The sequence below is a fragment of the Salmo trutta genome, chromosome 19, assembly GCF_901001165.1.
Source record: "Salmo trutta chromosome 19, fSalTru1.1, whole genome shotgun sequence".
Taxonomy (NCBI): Eukaryota; Metazoa; Chordata; class Actinopteri; order Salmoniformes; family Salmonidae; genus Salmo; species Salmo trutta.
The window spans coordinates 34190409-34208656 of NC_042975.1; the positions used below are offsets into that span (position 1 = coordinate 34190409).

The 18248-nt window shown below is 40.3% G+C and overlaps 1 protein-coding gene across 1 annotated transcript in view; it reads left to right on the plus strand.

Annotated features, from left to right (window-relative positions):
• Positions 1–6358: 6358 nt before the first annotated feature.
• siah2l (seven in absentia homolog 2 (Drosophila)-like) overlaps positions 6359–18248 on the plus strand; it is a 40014-nt gene continuing 28124 nt past the window's right edge. Inside the window, exon 1 of the mRNA XM_029700585.1 lies at positions 6359–7590. Within this exon, the coding sequence (XP_029556445.1) occupies positions 7192–7590 (399 nt within the window). The 5' untranslated portion in view covers positions 6359–7191. The remainder of the gene's footprint in view (positions 7591–18248) is intronic.

Genomic DNA, 18248 nt, shown 5'->3' on the forward strand with positions numbered 1-18248 from the left:
TCAAATGCAGAAAGCAAGATATGAGTGAATACAGTAGGATTTTTACACTTCAGTCTGGGAATAGTTTAGAGGACTTGTTCCACTCAGTTGCTAATAGAGGGAGACATCAATCTATTGACTCCATGATCTGATTATTTTTATTGGGAATATACACTTAAATATCAAAGCAGTAGACTTGCGCACTGTCATTGTCCTGAGATGAACAGTAAGAAACTGATTGTCCTGTCAACTTACCCATCTACTACAACAATCAGATATTGCACATTAATAACTTGGAGTAACATAAGTATAGATGGACATTAGGACATATGGGTCTAAATTCTTCTTAACTGGATGTGTGATGGATGCATGTTCCAAGAAACAGACCAAATCCAAGTTTATTGGTCATGCACACAGTTCTCCTTTTCCCAGTCTCTAATCCCCACATCTCAAGCTGACCATCATTCCTGTTCCGAAGAAACTACCTGCCACAATGATTACCACCCTGTAGCACTCACGTGTAAGCATGAAGTGCTTTGAAAGGCTAGTTATGGCACACATAAACTCCAACATCCCAGACACCCTAGACCAGGGATCGTCAACTAGATTCAGTCACAGGCCAATTTTTTTATGAGTGGATGTTCAGGGGACTGGAACATAATTGCAAATAATATGTACTGCAAATTAACCACAGGAAGCCCAAACAGACCTATTTGATTAAAACATAATTTCTTGCTTACTGTATACGATCATGTACACTGAGTGTACAAAACATTAGTAACACCTTCCTAATGTTGAGTTGGCCCATGTTGACTCCAATGCCTCTCACAGTTGTGTCAAGATGGCTGGATGTCCTTTGGGTGGTGGACCATTCTTGATACACACAGGAAACTGTTGAGCGTGAAAAACCCAGCAGCACTGCAGTTCTTGTTACACTCAAACTCTCATTCAAAGGCACTTAAATATTTTGTCTTGCCCCTTAACCCTCTGAATGGCACACATACACATTCCAAGTCTCAATGATCTCAAGGTTTAAAAATCCTTCTTTAACCTGTCTCCTCTCTACACTGATTAAAGTGTATTTAACAGGTGACATCAATAAGGGATCATAGGTTTCACTTGGATTCATCTGGTCAGGCTGTCAATGAAAGAGCAGGTGTTCCTAATCTTTTGTACACTCAGTGTATAGCTCTCTGTTAGCATGGGAATACGTTGGAACAGATTAAAAAAGTAAAATCACTTGGAGCTGATTTGCGGGTATTTTTTGTCTTTTATGTCCAACTATTTACTCATAATTATTTTAAAGAAAACTGGGGTGCTAAATAAAATCACCCATGGGCCACCAGTTGGGGAACCCTGACCTAGACCCACTCCAATTTGCATACCGCCCCAACAGATCCATAGACGATGAAATTTCAATTGCACTCAACACTAACCTCATCCACCTAGATAAGAGGAATACCTACAGTGCATTCGGAAAGTATTCAGACCCCTTGACTTTTTCCACATTTTGTTCGGTTACAGCCTTATTCTAAAATTGAATAAATTGTTTTTTCCCCCTAATCAATCTACACAACACCCCATAATTACAAGGCAAAACAAATGACGGAAATGTTACATTACTTACAGTGAGGGAAAAAAGTATTTGATCCCCTGCTGATTTTGTACATTTTCCCACTGACAAAGAAATGATCAGTCTATAATTTTAATGGTAGGTTTATTTGAACAGTGAGAGACAGAATAACAACAAAACAATCCAGAAAAACGCATGTCAAAAATGTTATAAATTGATTTGCATTTTGCATCACAAAGTCAAACTTGCTTACCACTTTTTCCATCACAGACTCAATGAAATTAAGACCTCTTCTTAAATATTTGGTTGTATGATTCATTTTGTGTATGGTTTCCTAGAAACAGGGGGTGGCTCAACTAACCTTTTGGTTAACTAACCCTTTGGCTCAACTTACCTCACTCTCTCCTATTGTGAATTGTATGACTTTGGACAGGGATGGGGTTTAGGTGGTATTTTGGGTGGGTAGATGGGATGAGGGCGGTTTGTAGGGATTTATGCTATTTTATCAGTAAAGGGCTCGGTAGGAGAATATACTGTAGGATAGTAATATGAGGCCGGCCTCACTCTCCAGGGCAGTAGGTGGCGGTATATGCATCTGAAACGTTGGTTGGGATCCCCCAATAAAAATTCAAAGAAGAAAACTACATCAAAGATTTTACACTGAGGTAGGTTCTATCTGTGTGTACTTAAGAATGTAAGAATGTGTAAGAATGAGCAGTTATGATGATAATAAATATTGGAAATTAAATAACTCATTGCTATTGCATGCTGATTTAAAAAAATGTGATTAAGAATCTAATTTCTGTTTCCTGGAATTTAGCTACATCTAATGCAGAATATGGGAAATATAAATATACTGCTGAATTTTTTTATCCGCTCAGCCTGTATTACTTATGGAAAACAGCTTGCTTTAAGAAGGAGACGTGAGGTAGCTGAACTCTTTAAGACAATTGCAGATATCACAGAGATTGAGCATCTTGATCTTAATGAGAAAGCTAAATTGAATGATTTACAGAATCAAGTAGATACATTTTATGAGGAAAAGGCTAGAAGAGCCTTCATAAGATCCAGAAAACAATGGCTTGAAAAAGTCAAAAAGAACAATAGATACTTTTCTTCATTTGGAAAAGACTAGAGGGGAACTCAACACACTTCGGAAATTTAAGATTAATGGGTTACCACTGAGGATAGAGAGTTGTTATCAGACTTTACCACTAAGTTTTATGCGAATCTTTACTCCTTAGATAACAATTTGAGTGACTCTAAGGATCTCCTTGATTCTATAGAGAATGTTAACTCGGTTAGTGAAGAATTCAATTGGTCTTGTAGTCAATCTCCAGGTTGTGATGGATCAACCTCTGAATTTTACAAAACCTTCTCTGAAGAAATAGCAAAATTTTTACTTGAAACCTTTAAGGAGGCTTTCAAGAAGGGAGAACTACCTGCCTCTCTGAAGCAAGGGGTTATTACTCTTATACCTAAACTACACAAGGATCTCTTAAATATTGATAATTGGCATCCAATCACACTCATAACTAACGACTACAAAATTATAGCCTCAATCTTTGTGAAAAGGTTAAAGTCTTGCTTGAATGATCTGATGGATGAATATCCATCAGGGTTTACGAAAGGTCGCCATATATCTAATAATCTGAGGCTGGTGTTAGACTTGGTTGAGTATTGTGATCTATTGGATGACTTCCCTGTTATCTTATTTTTTGATTTTCAGAAAGTGTTTGATACCGTAAGTCACAATTTTATCTTTGATTGTCTTAAGCATTAGAAGTTTGGTCATATTTTTTGGTGATGCTATTAGAACTCTGTATAATGGTGGCAATAGCTGTATCAAACTCTGTCATGGAACATCCTCAAGGTTTAACATTTACAGAGGAATACGACAAGGTTGTCCAATCTCACCTTTTTTTATTTTTGTTAGTATCTCAAATCTTATGCTCATTAGTTTATCAAAGTCAATTTGAAAGCATTACATTCCAGGCCAGAGAGATCAAGATATCCCAACTGGTGGATGACACCTCACTTTTTTTGAAAAATGTCACAAACTAGATTAGCATTGGATATTATGAAGCAGTTCTCCAAAATCTCAGGCTTGGTATTAAATATTTTCAAATGTGAGATGTTTGTTCTGAAAGGAGCTGTCAATGTAAAGATCACCAAAAATCTTAAGACTATGAATGATTTTCATTTGAGCCCTGTAACTGAATCTGTCAAAAAAAGTATCCTCATGGTTAGGGAGAGATTTAAGTCTTCAAGGAAGGGTGCTTTTATCCAAAGCTGAGGGGCTATCTCGTGCATCCTATCTTTTTTCATCTATTGACATTCCCAAATCCACTTGCTGTACCTTAGATAGGCTATTGTACAACTTCATATGGAAAAACAAGCCACATAAGATAAAAAGAGATGTTATCACCAACAGGGTTTGTGATGGCGGTCTAAATGTCTGACTTCACTCTCTTTAATCAGATATCAAAAGTCAACTGGGTTAAAAGGTACTTAAAAAATCCTAATAGTTTCTGGAATATTATACATTATTATGTTTTTCAGAAGCTCGGAGGGCTTCATTTTTAGCTACAATGTCCCTATATTGTGGGTAAACTTCCTGTGAAATTGGCAGCTTTTCACAAGCAGGCTTTAATGTGCTGGGTTTTGCTATATAAACACAACTTTTCACCTCATAGATGTTTTATATGGAATAATGGGTCAATTTTACATAGAAACAAGATGTTATTTTACCATAACTGGTGCTCGAAAAACATTGTCCTTGTCAGCAAATTAGTTAGTATTAGTGGGAATCTATTTACACGGAGAGAATTTATGGAAAGATACAACTTTGAGGTTTCAAGCAAGGAATATGACACTGTTATAAAAGCTATATATATCTAGTGGGATAAAATCTTTGCTTCAGAATATTGTATATTTGGAATATCTCCTATTGTAAGCCATATCCAGGTGAATGACATAGGTTTACTAGATAAGAAATTCAACATTAGTTTATTAAGGGATATTTTCTACAGGAAGTCTATTCCCTCTGTGATATTTTGTTGGGCTTCATCGTTTGATGTAAACTGGCGCTGTGCTTGGCTCACTCCACACAAATATATGGTGACCAATAAAGTAAAGGAGATCTCCTTTAAGATTATCCATAGAGTCTATCCGTGTAATAGCTTGATTTCTAAATATATACCTGATGTTACCAGTGAATGCAGTTTTTGTGAACTAGAAACTAAATCTATTGAACACTTATTCTGTCATTGTTTACATAGTGAAGTGTTCTGAAATCATGTAAAATTAAATCTTGGCAACAAAATGCATACAACCAAGTTTGACATATTATTTTACTATACTGATTCTACAATTGAACGTGAGTATATCATAAATCTCTTTATTTTATTAGGAATGTTTTTCATACACAAATCAACATTTATGAAGAAAAATACCCTTTTCTTAAAATGTTTTTATCTGACTTGGAAAACTATTTAGAATCATTAAAACGTATACAAAACAAAATGCCTTAAAAATGTATTCGCTCCATGTCTGTATTTGAATTGATATAATGCGGATTTGTATTTTTTTTCTCTTTCTTATTTCTTTTTGGAATCCCTCTGGCTGTTCTGTTTTTTTTGTTTTGCATGTTTAATAAAAAAATAAAAAAAGGTTATATCTGTGACTATTTTTTACATTTTGTTATTACATTTTTTATTACCAATGTAGAAAAGTCTGTACACATACAATAAGTACATAAATAGACAATGATAACATATGCTAGGGGGTACAACAAATTACAGATTATACAAAGACCTTAAAAGAAACACCCATATTGATTGTTTTAACAGCTTTCTTATTAGAAGAATGTAGAATGGTCTTAATGTACTGCTCAAATTCCTTATAGAAAACATGGAAGAGTGTTTTTTTATTCGTGAATTTACACTTATGAATATGACATTTTCCCATTAGCACAATTAGATTTATGAGGTAAAATTGTTTTTCTTTATCTTTATTATAGTTAAGGAAACCGAGCAGCACATTCTCCCATGAAAAAACAAACGTCATCAAGAATATTAACAATTATAAAACTGTGAATATCTTTCCATAATTGTTTTACAATGCCAAAATAAATGTGAAACTGTTTCTGGATGCTCAACACAAAAGTACAATCAATGTTAATGTCTTTTTTGAGTTTCTTCAGGTAATGATTCACAGGGTAATACTTATGGATCATTCTGAAAGAGACCTCTTTGACCTTGTTAACAAGCAAGTATTTGTGTTGTAATAACCAAACTTTTTTCCAACAGATATTAGTGACCAATGTATTCCAGTAACTTGTGAAATAAGGAATGGATACAATATCCCTTTGAAATAAAGCATGTATAGATCTGTTGTTCTGAGGGACCAAAGAGAAACATATTTTCCCTATTGGAGAGTCAACTGGATTAAGCGAGGATAGGTCAAGAAGGTGAGGTCTGGCTACACCTCTAAATAACATGAGAGTTCCAGATGGAATAACATCAAAGACTATGGAGAACTCTCTAGGTGTTACAGGGATATTGTAACAAGATAAAACATTCCTCATAATTGAGTAACAATCTTTCTGCATTAAAAAGTTGACTCACCAGCAGGATATGATTATTGAACCAGTTCTTAAAAAAGAAAGACTTGTTTCTATACAAAATGTCCTTATTGTTCCAAATGAAATACCTATGCGGGAAAAATTATGCTTATATATTAACGACCACGCTATGAATACTTGTCTATGAAAAGCAGATAATTTTGCAGGAATCTTATTAATGTTATAGTTACAAAGTAACATAAAATTGAGGCCACCAAAACGGGAGAAGATATAATGAGGGATGAAATTCCAAATTGAAGTTGGATTCTTTAAAAATGTTTAGCCCAATTTATCTTAAACGTGTTATTCAAAGTAGGAAAATATATAAAATTGAGGCCACCATATTCATGAGTTCATAAAGACAGATTGCCTAATATAATGTGTACGAGTTGTCCAGATGAAGTTGAAATGCACCTGGTCAACCACTTTACCTAGTTTGTTGTCAAGATATAGGGACTGGGCTGCATAAGTAAGTCTGGAGATACCTTCAGCTTTAGAAAGCAATACTCGACCTTTCAAGGATAAATCCCTCTGTAACCAATGGTTCAACTTCTTTTTGTTTTTTTCAATAATAGGTATAACATTTCATGAGCATCTTTCCTGTTGATCCTTAGACATGGTAATCCCAAGGTATGTTACTTTTTCCTTGACTGGAATATTGCATACAGAAGGTATCACACCGTCTTTAACAGCAAACAATTCACACTTATTAAGGTTTAGACTCTAATCTGTGACTACATGTCAACATGTCCGTTGTGTTGTACTCTTGCGTGTACACAGTGCGCATTACGTAACCACCCAGGCTCACTTTCTAATTGGTGCAGAAGCTGTCAGTCCAAACCATGCTCTCCAATGGGCTTTCTGCTTTCTGTCAAACACAGACACCATGTTCTGTCCCCGGGGGCTTGGAGATTTCTTGGAGCGTAGTCTGAATGCCACTCAGAGGAGTGCGTAAACAGGAATCTGGGCTTCAAACTCCGCGCTGGGTTTATCCAAAAGAACTGAACTAATCGATATGAGCCGTCCGTCCTCTGCGGGCGGTGGGGGCGGAGGACTCGGCTCCGGGAAAGCAGGCGGAGGAAAGCACGGCGGTTCGGGAGGAGCTGCTGCCTCAGCTGCAGCCGCCGGAGTAGGAGTTGTGGCCGGGTCTGGCTCGGCTCTACCTGTCGCTGCTATTGCCTTGCCCTCAGCATCGCTACCTGGGCAATCTGCTGAACTTACAGCCTTGTTCGAGTGCCCGGTTTGTTTTGACTACGTTCTGCCACCGATTCTGCAATGCCAGGCTGGACATCTAGTTTGCAACCAATGTCGTCAAAAGCTGAGTTGTTGTCCGACTTGTCGCGGCCCTCTCACCCCGAGCATCAGGAACTTGGCTATGGAAAAAGTTGCTTCTACTCTACCGTTTCCTTGTAAGGTAAATAAAGACAGACATGCGTTGAAGCCGAAATATGCAGTTACATGACTAGCTAGCGTGTTATTGCCATGTAGTAGCTAGCCTAGCTACTTAGCTCGCGCTCACTTTGACAAGTAGGTGTGCGAGCACCTCGTGGGCTCTCCTCCTGAGATCAAAACATGTTGATGTTGGGATGATGATGATGATGATGATGCAGGTTTGTAAATCTCCAGGCTGTCGCGTCTGTCCCATCAGATCTCTTCTGGTATATTGTACTTGTGTACTTAGCTATACATTAATCTGAAACAAACAAAGTGTGTTCGAACTAAGCAGAGAAGGTTTAGGAGTTGTTGCCACACAGGGGTCACTACAAGTGTATATTATTCACTGCAACAGTGAAGCAGCTAGTTCTGATCTATATTGTGTTGTCATCATGGTTAGTCACTTGTCATGTAATTGTCAGAGAAGATCAGAATTGAACGGACCACAACATTCAATAATGCCTGGCAAAGTACAAGAAGCCTTTGTCTGAACTAACATTACTGTCAGATAAAGTATGTTGTGTTGTCATAAGGGCCAAATGTGTTGTCATTGACTTTGAGTGAATCATCAACAGTGCATTCTGTAAATCAGCTTAATCATTCACACGGTCTTGAATGATCAAAGGACCTTAAAAAGTTGTGAAATCAAGATGTTCAATGGTGCAAATATCATCACTCTTATTGCTCAATATCCCAGGGTCCTGAGGGTCAGAGGTCACTGAGTGGAGCGATTGAGGTAAACTTAACTGTGTGAAAAACAGCAAAGTAAACACATACAAACAAACACACCCTGACGCTTGCACACTTTACATGGTGACTACAGCCTCATAATACACACACAGATCAGATGACAACATACACATTGATGCACCCTTTGGATTCCCACATTCTAAACAGAGCAGGTTTCATGTGTACAATTACATTGGCTCTCACTACCCTCATTCATGCTTGCTTGAACCCATTCAGTCAAGCTCTCTTCTTTAGAGTAGTGTGAAACACACAGCAGCTCTTGTATCTCCTCTCTCTGTCAGTCAGGCAAGTAGCCGCTCCTGCTCTGTAATGGTGCTCTGATTGCATTACGGAGGCATTAAAGTTGTTTCCATGCTCTGTGGTGCTACAATCCTGTCAAAGATGATCCCTGCTTCATCCTCTCTTTCTCTGGGAGAGGCTAAAGGCTGTGTCAGAGAGTGATGAAGAGCGAGAAGGGGGTATAAAGAGACGAAGGGCTGGGTCCGTAATGTGGTGGATGGATATACAGGCAGTTATTTGTCCTCAGATGTTTTCTGTGGGGTGTTAAGGCTTCTGGCGCAGCACCCAGGCCTGCAGAGACTAGCGTTTGAGGGCTGTGTGGATCCCTGCCTACCAGTAATCAGTGAAACAATCTTCAGCCCTCATTTCTCAGTAGTACCAACATAGAAACTAAGGCTGTGACAGTCATGGAGTTTTGGACGACGATAATTGGCCAGACAAATGACCGCGTCACCTTAATACTATTCGAATAGCAAAAAAAAAAAAAAATTACTGCATGTGCTGCGTTAGAAATAGAATGAATAAAACGAGCGTCCCCATCCATGCAAATATTGGCATAAAGGGTGGACTGGCGGTCTTTGCGAGTGTACCCATAGGAGCAAAGCAGGAAGTAAAATATGTGCTAAAATATGTGCTGTGATTGTAATGTCAGTTTAGTTTAATCAACCAAAGAACACATTCCATTGCTTGAGCCACATCAGTTAACATCTTTTGAATGAACAATGCACATTACCATGAAAATTATTAAAGCAGGAAGCACCAGTGAATCGGTCTATAAAAAAGTGGTCAAATGAAGCAGATGCTAAACTACAGGACTGTTTTGCAAGCACAGACTGGAAAATGTTCCGGGATTCTTCTGATGGCATTGAGGAGTACAACACATCAGTCACTGGCTTCATCAATAAGTGCATCGATGATGTCGTCCCCATAGTGACTGTACGTACATACTCCAACCAGAAGCCATGGATTACAGGCAACATACGCACTGAGCTAAAGGGTAGAGCTGCCACTTTCAAGGAGTGGGACTCTAACCCGGAAGCTTATAAGAAATCCCGCAATGCCCTCCAACGAACCATCAAACAGGCAAAGCGTCAATACAGGACTAAGATGGAATCCTACTACACCGGCTCTGACGCTCGTTGGATGTGGCAGGGCTTGCAAACTATTACAGACTACAAAGGGAAGCACAGCCGAGAGCTGACCAGTGACACAAGCCTACCAGACGAGCTTAATAACTTCTATGCTCGCTTCGAGGCAAGTAACACCGAAACATGCATGAAATCATCAGCTGTTCCAGACGACAGTGTGATCATGCTCTCTGCAGCCGATGTGCATAAGACCTTATGGCTCACGCCAACACCATTATCCCTGAAACTGGACTCACTCCAATTTGCATAACGCACCAACAGATCGCAGATGATGCAATCTCTATTGCACTCCACACTGCCCTTTCACACCTGGACAAAAGGAACACCTATGTGAGAATGCTATTCATTGATTACAGCTCAGCGTTCAACACCATAGTGCCCTCAAAGCTCATCACTAAGCCAAGGACCCTGAGACTAAACACCTCCCTCTGCAACTGGATCCTGGACTCCCTGACGCTTTGCCCCCAGGTGGTAAGGATAGGTAACACATCCGCTATGCTGATCCTCAACACGGGGGCCCCTCAGGGATGCGTGCTCAGTCCCCTCTTGTACTCCCTGTTCACTCATGACTGCACAGCCAGGCACGACACTCTAACATCATCATTAAGTTTGCCGATGACGCAACAGTGCTTGGCCTGATCACCGATAACGATGAGACAGCCTATAGGGAGGAGGTCAGAGACCTGACTGTGTGGTGCAAGGACAACAACCTCTCCCTCAACTTGATCAAGACAAAGGAAATGATTGTGGACTACAGGAAAAGGAGGACCGAGCATGCCCCCATTCTCATCGACAGGGCTGTAGTGAAGCAGGTTGAGAGCTTCAAGCTCCTTGGCGTCCACATCACCAACAAACTAACATGGTTCAAGCACTCCAAGACAGGCACGACAAACCTATTCCCCCTCAGGAGACTTGGGTCCTCAGATCCTCAAAAGGTTCTACAGCTGCACCATCAAGAGCATCCTGACGGGTTGCATCACTGCCTAATACGGCAACTACTCGGCCTCCGACTGCAATGCACTACAGAGGGTAGTGTGTACGGCCCAGTACATCACCGGGGTCAAGCTTCCTGCCATCCAGGACCTCTATACCAGGCGGTGTCAGAGGAAGGCCCAAAAAATTGTCAGACTCCAGCCACCCTAGTCATAGATGATTCTTTCTGCTATCGCACGGCATGCGGTACCGGAGTGCCAAGTCTAGGTCCAAGAGGCTTCTAAACAGCTTCTACCCCCAAGCCATAAGACTCCTGAACAGCTAATCAAATGGCTACCCAGACTATTTGCACTGTCCCCCCCACTCCTTCTACCCTGCTGCTATCCACTGTTATTATCTATGCATAGTCACGTTAATAACTCTACCTACATGTACATATTACTTCTATTACCTCGACACCGATGCACCCGCACATTGACTCTGTACTGGTACCCCCTATATATAGCCCCGCTATTTTTATTTATTGCTGCACTTTAATTATTTGCTTTTCTTATCCCTTGCTGTTTTAAGAAAATACCTACAAAAAAAGGATTGTTAAGGGCTTGTAAGTAAGCATTTCACTGAAAGGTCTACACCTGTTGTATTCGGCGCATGTGACAAATAAAATTTGATTTGAGTTGATTGCTTCGCAATACCAGACAGCCATTGCGATTGTACCCATGATTTTACCAGTCAAATTGCCAGGGTCAGAGGTTCCAAGCCTGTTCTATTCATTCTATTTCTATTTGTTATTATGACGGTTATTTTATTTTCATGACAGTCTTCATCCATAACCGTCAGTTATATGCTAATTGTGCCAATCCTAGTAGAAGCCTTAACCCTCTCTAGCCTCCACTGGAGACAGGTATCCCTATTAGAGGTTGACCGATTATGCTTTTTCAACGCCGATACCGATTATTGGAGGACCGGAAAAAAGCCGATTCCGATTAATCTGCCGATTTTTTATTATTTAAAAAAAAATGTTTTGTAATAATGACAATTACAACAATACTGAATGAACACTTATTTTAACTTAATATAATACATCTATAAAATCAATTTAGCCTCAAATAAATAATGAAACATGTTCAATTTGGTTTAAATAATGCAAAAACAAAGTGTTGGAGAAGAAAGTAAAAGTGCAATATGTGCCATGTAAGAAATCTAACGTTTAAGTGCCTTGCTCAGAACATGAGAACATATGAAAGCTGGTGGTTCCTTTTAACATGAGTCTTCAATATTCCCAGGTAAGAAGTTTTAGGTTGTAGTTATTATAGGAATTATAGGACAATTTCTCTCTATACGATTTGTATTTCATATACCTTTGACTATTGGATTTTCTTATAGGCACTTTAGTATTGCCAGTGTAACAGTATAGCTTCCGTCCCTCTCCTCGCTCCTACCTGGGCTCGAACCAGGAACACATCGACAACAGCCACCCTCGAAGCAGCATTACCCATGTAGAGCAAGGGGAACAACCACTCCCAAGTCTCAGAGCGAGTGACGTTTGAAACGCTATTAGCGCGCACCCTGCTAACTAGCCAGCCATTTCACATCGGTTACACCAGCCTAATCTCGGGGGTTGAAGTCATAAACAGCGCAATGCTTGAAGAATTGCGAAGAGCTGCTGGCAAACGCACAAAGGTGCTGTTTGAATGAATGCTCACGAGCATGCTACTGCCTACCATCGCTCAGTCAGACTGCTCTATCAAATATCAAATCGTAGACTTAATTATAACATAATAACACACAGAAATACGAGCCTTTGGTCATTAATATGGTCGAATCCGGAAACGATCATTTCGAAAACGAAACGTTTATTATTTCAGTGAAATACAGAACCGTTGCGTATTTTATCTAACGGGTGGCATCCCTAAGTCTAAATATTCCTGTTACATTGCACAACCTTCAATGTTATGTCCTAATTATGTACAATTCTGGCAAATTAATTACGGCCTTTGTTAGGAATAATTGGGCTTCACACAGTTCACAACGAGCCAGGCGGCCCAAACTGCTGTATATACCCTGACTGCTTGCACGGAACGCAAGAGAAGTGACACAACTTCCCTAGTTATAAGAGATTCATGTTAGCAGGCAATATGAACTAAATATGCAGGTATTGATTTTAAAGAAAGGCATTGATGTTTATGGTTAGGTACATTGGTCCAACGACAGTGCTTTTTTCGCAAATGCGCTTGTTAAATCATCACCCGTTTGTCGAAGTGGGCTGTGATTCGATGACAAATTAACAGGCACCGCATCGATTATATGCAACGCAGGACACGTTAGATAACTACACATGGTTGATGATATTACTAGTTTAACTAGTGATTATGTTAAGATTGATAGTTTTTTATAAGATAAGTTTAATGCTAGCTAGCAACTTACCTTGGCTTCTTGCTGCCCTCGCGTAACAGGTAGTCAGCTTGCCACTCAGGCTCCTCGTGGAGTGCAATGTAAGGCAGGTGGTGGGAGCGTTGGACTAGTAACCGGAAGGTTGCAAAAACGAATCCCCGAGGTGACAAGGTAAAAATCTGTTGTTCTGCCCCTGAACAAGGCAGTTAACCCCCGTTCCTAGGACGTCATTGAAAATAAGAATGTGTTCTTAATCTGACTTGCCTAGTTAAATAAAGGTGTACAACAACAAAAAAAATACTGATTGTTATGAAAACTTGAAATCGGCCCTAATTAATCGGCCATTCCGATTAAACGGTCGACCTCTAATCCCTATGACAGACAACAGCACAGGATCCAAACCTAGACATTACAGCTCTTGTTCTACCGGTAATGGTTCCTCAGAATGGCTGTGTTTACCTTCTCTAAAGCTGCAGCCCACTGCTCCGCTGCACTTACATGTGTTATATGGTGTTTTTATGCACGTCCATTTCCTCAGGAGCAGCTCAATGTTTAGGCTTCATCTCTGATTGGCTTTTTGGATATCCTCTATCCAGTGAGCTCTGTTTTATGTAACTACTTTTAATGTCTTTTGGACTTTTTCCAGCCAAGTCCTCTCCTCTCTCCTGGTGTTAGTGTTCTAACAGTCTCTGCGTTTGGCCTGCAGCGGCCACACTGTGTAATGGGATTAGACATGGATATGAGGAGCCCCAGGCCTGCCTTCCTGCCTGCATGGACCGACAGTTTATTTTGGGTAGGAGTCCATCTATTCTCGACCGGTTTCTCTGCGGTTTGTTGTTGTTTACACACACTATACATTGCCTGCACTCAACTGCCTGGCTTCCTGATGGGGTTTATCATTGGCTACAAATTAACAGACACACACCCAATACTTTCTGCACCCCTTTAATCACACCCCTTATCTGAGGGATTTCAGAGTGGCAGAGCCTGATTGCAGCAGCCAGGGGACCACACACACAAACCTAATTAGCCTATACGTACTAGGAGTGGCATTTGCACCATAATGTTTCATTCTCGCTCTCTCTCACACACACACACAACAGGTAGGCCTACACACAAACCCTCTAACACACATGTCCTCCCAGACACACACTCACCTTGTGCAAAGCCTCCAATCCCCAATCTCATAATGAATCATCTGAACCCTCCCCTTAGAAGACAGGGGATCTAATAGGCTACTTTGAAGCAAGGTAAGGACATGCCTCATATGTATTAAAACATTCAATTAAGTATATGTTTTCAAAATGCATACTGCCTCCAACTCATTGCAAAGTGTTGTGACACTGATAAAGCCTGCCTTCCGTTGCTGTTTTATGCCTCTTTTCAAAACATCTGGGAACTCAGAAATCCCAGACTTCTGACTGGGAACTAGGAAAGACAACTAGGAACTGGGGAAAAAAACTAACTTCGATTGGGAAAAATAGTTTTGGACGTTCATCTAACTTGGAATTCCAACTCGGTAACTCAAGCCTCTTTCTAGTGCTCTAACTTTCTGACCTGAAGATTACGGACTAGTGATGCACCGATGTGACGTTTTTGGCCGATACCGATATATACAATATTTTCCTTGCCAAAAAAAACCGATACTGATATTTGAAAATTCTAGTGCCGTTTTAAGCATTCTATTACAGTTAACTATTTAACACGCACACACATGGACACAGCGGTCTAAGGCAAGAGTGGTCACTACAGTCCCTGGTTCGAATCCAAGCTGTATCACATCCGGCCGTGATTGGGAGTCCCATAGGGCGGCACACAGTTGGCCCAGCGTCGGCCGGCTAGGCCGTCATTGTAAAGAAAAATTTGTTCTTAACTGACTTGCTTAGTTAAATAAACGTTACACACACCACGCTGACCCCAAAATTATTTTGTTGGCATTTACATATGTCCCCATTACCAGTAAAACATAATCAAAACCTATTTCTTTCATTTACTTGCTGTGTTGTTTCGTTGTTCATTTCTTCAGTCGTTTCGTTCTCAACCAGGATGTCTATGGAATGTGTCAAAAAAGATAAATAAGCTTGTTGACCAATCAGGATCTGAATATGACTGCACATCACATAATAATTTAACGTGTTCATAAATTTTTTTACGTAGTTATTACACATTGATAACACTATAACTCGTATTTCATATGTCACAATGATTCATCGATAAATATGCTACGATACTGGTAAAGTTGTCTCGCGCACCTACAGTGCTGGTCATAAAAAAAAGCTAGCTAGCTCATGGATGAAAACAATGTTCTTCCCCAAAAACATAGCAAAACGACATCTGTTTCAGTAGCTATAGTTCGCTAGCTAACAATATAGCTAAGTGTCATCATCTAAAATATCCCTAATTTACAAGACAGTTAATTTTTGATTAATGATGGTCGGACCCATCTATGTGAAGCTAGCCACATTAAGGATTAGTGGACTTTGCGGCTAGCCTTCAAAATAAAAGAATGGCAAAATTCTACTATTTGTATTCATTTCCATCACTATCAATGACATACTTTTATTTGAAGGCAAGCTGCAAATTCCACTATTGTGTCTAATCCTTATTGTGGCTAGCTTCACAACACATAACCCGGTCCGGTCGAGCCTCACTGCCAGATGTCGCTAGCTGGCTGCTTATCACGTTAGCTTTGGCCAACAGGGTTAAGTAGCTGGCTAGCTATTTATTTTCATGAACTGAAGTTCAATTTCAATAGGCGAACAACAAGTGGCTACCTAGCTAATACTTACTCACAAGGATTTCTAAATCATTGCTTAGAATAATGAAAATGACTGCAGTTTCTACTGGCCATTGTTTTCAGGCTGGTTGTATTGGTGCTCGCTAGCTACCACAGATGTTGCGGTCGAACAAATAATGCTTTATTACCAACGCGTTATTGGTAACACATCGTTCGTGGCCGATGTTTGCTTGTTTGCAGACTTTTTTTTGTACAGCTTTGGCAGTGCTACTGTATCGTTTTTGACACGCAAAGACCCAAACGGTGTTCCATAGCATGTTGTGAAGCTAATAGCAGTGACGCTATTACTGTGTAACTACGGTAGGGCAACATCTGAAAAATAGCGCACGTGCTTGTGTTTACCTGTGCTCGACCACTCGGCGAAAGCCAACATCACCCATGACAGAAGAAACCGTTGATTGTCAAGGGCAACGAATTCCATTATCTTGGCTTTAATTGATTTTGCCTTTTGAGTTGTCTCGCTGAAATGTTCTTACTCTTTCAAATGACTGCTTGACTTGTTGACTGCTCAATCCACACTGCAGACATTGTGGGCTAGGTTAGGGATGCTGTGTTGCACGTGTAGCGCAAAAATTTACCTGGCGTCATTAGGTCATGTTATATAGGTATGCGCGGCAGCTTTGACATCGGTTTTTAACATCGGTGTTAAACTCGACATCAGGCCGATACCAATGTTGGCATTTTTAGCTAATATCGTCCGATTCCGATATGTTCACCGATATATCGTGCATCCCTATTATGGACGACATGATTTGACCATATTTTTTTTGGGAGTTCCCAGTTGTCTTGAAAGCACCACAAGATGCTTCAGCACCAACAGCAGCTCTTCTGTTGTCTGACAGATTTTCCACTCAAAGGCTATGTATCTGTATAATGTAGGTTTACACGTGTGATAAATAAGATACGTAAAGAATATACTGTACAAATGCGCCAGTTTAATTCCACTAAATGATGCAAATTAACCTATAGACTGATAAATATATCTGCTTTTCAATTTCTTTCCAGACAATTAGCCCTAGACTCAGGTGAGTTAGAGCAGGGTGACCCAGACCTAGACCCGGTTTATGAGATCTGTGATGAGACCGATACCAGCTGAAATGTTAGTTTTTTGTAGTCGGGAGTGGTCTGAGCCAGAGAAGAGCCCATCTCTTGCTCTGAGGTGATGTGCTTGGTCACACAATTTATACCCTGAACCCTGCCCTGGTCTGGATGACTCAGGATGAGATCATGGAAAGTGCAGAGCAGCATTTACCTATCACTTTTGTTTTAACTGACATGGGCTAATTGAGTGACTGTCAGTGAGTGGCATATAACAAGAGGAGAACTGCTGATGCACAACCAAGTATAGAAATTGTGCTTTGTGTATTCTACTATTCTAACTCTCAACAGTAAGTTGAGACCCCGACTGAGTTCGTGAAACTCACAGAGGTCAAGACCTGTGGTTAATTTCACAGATGAGCTGATTGCAGGGTGACCCACGTGCCCTTGCAGCTTTTGTGTAAATCAGGCATGGGGCCATGTGAACACACACATGCATGCACGTACACACACAATGAGACAATTGACTTGGCAGAGAGGATGCATTATTTCCTGTTTATCGAAGAAAACATTTCCTCCCAGGGAATTCTGGTTGATACATTTTTCAGGAAATTAGTTAACGACTGAATAAATACACTTGAGTGGAGAGGTTAATTCCACTCAGGAGATTTGGTATTTCCACTCAGGAAAATAGTTTATAGTCTGATTTCACGGTACAAGTGTTGTCGGAACATTCTCTTTTTGGGAGCAGCAACACTGTTAGCAGGTTGAGATTTGTCTTTCATATATTTCTTGATTGATTATCCCAACACAGTGCACATTTGAATTGGATGTGTCAGGTGTGTATTGATTGAGTGGTTATGAAGTGCTATCAAACTAAGTCTGATCATTCCACCCTGCAGCATCCCCCTTGCGGTTGCGTGTCCTGTAGCGCTGTGCTGGCCTGAGGAGTCACTCCTGAGGTCCATTGCATGCTAACACGAATGACGGGCTCACTGATCCAACACACTACCCTTCTGCCTCTATGACCCCATGTTATTTTTAGAAGCAGGCAATGTGACATCTGCTTTGCATACTCCTCTGCTCCCTGAGACACAGGGAGCAGGCACTCACTGTGTGTTTGTGTGTGTGTATGTTTCACTAACATCAGTGTATGGGTCAGTGGTCACAGGAGGCAGTGGTGTAGTTAAAGGGATAGTTCTCCCAAAATACAATGACACATTGGTTTCCTTATTCTGTTAGAAGTCAAGGTATGAACAAGGTATAACAGCAATCTAGGCTTTGGTTTAATTTCCCTGG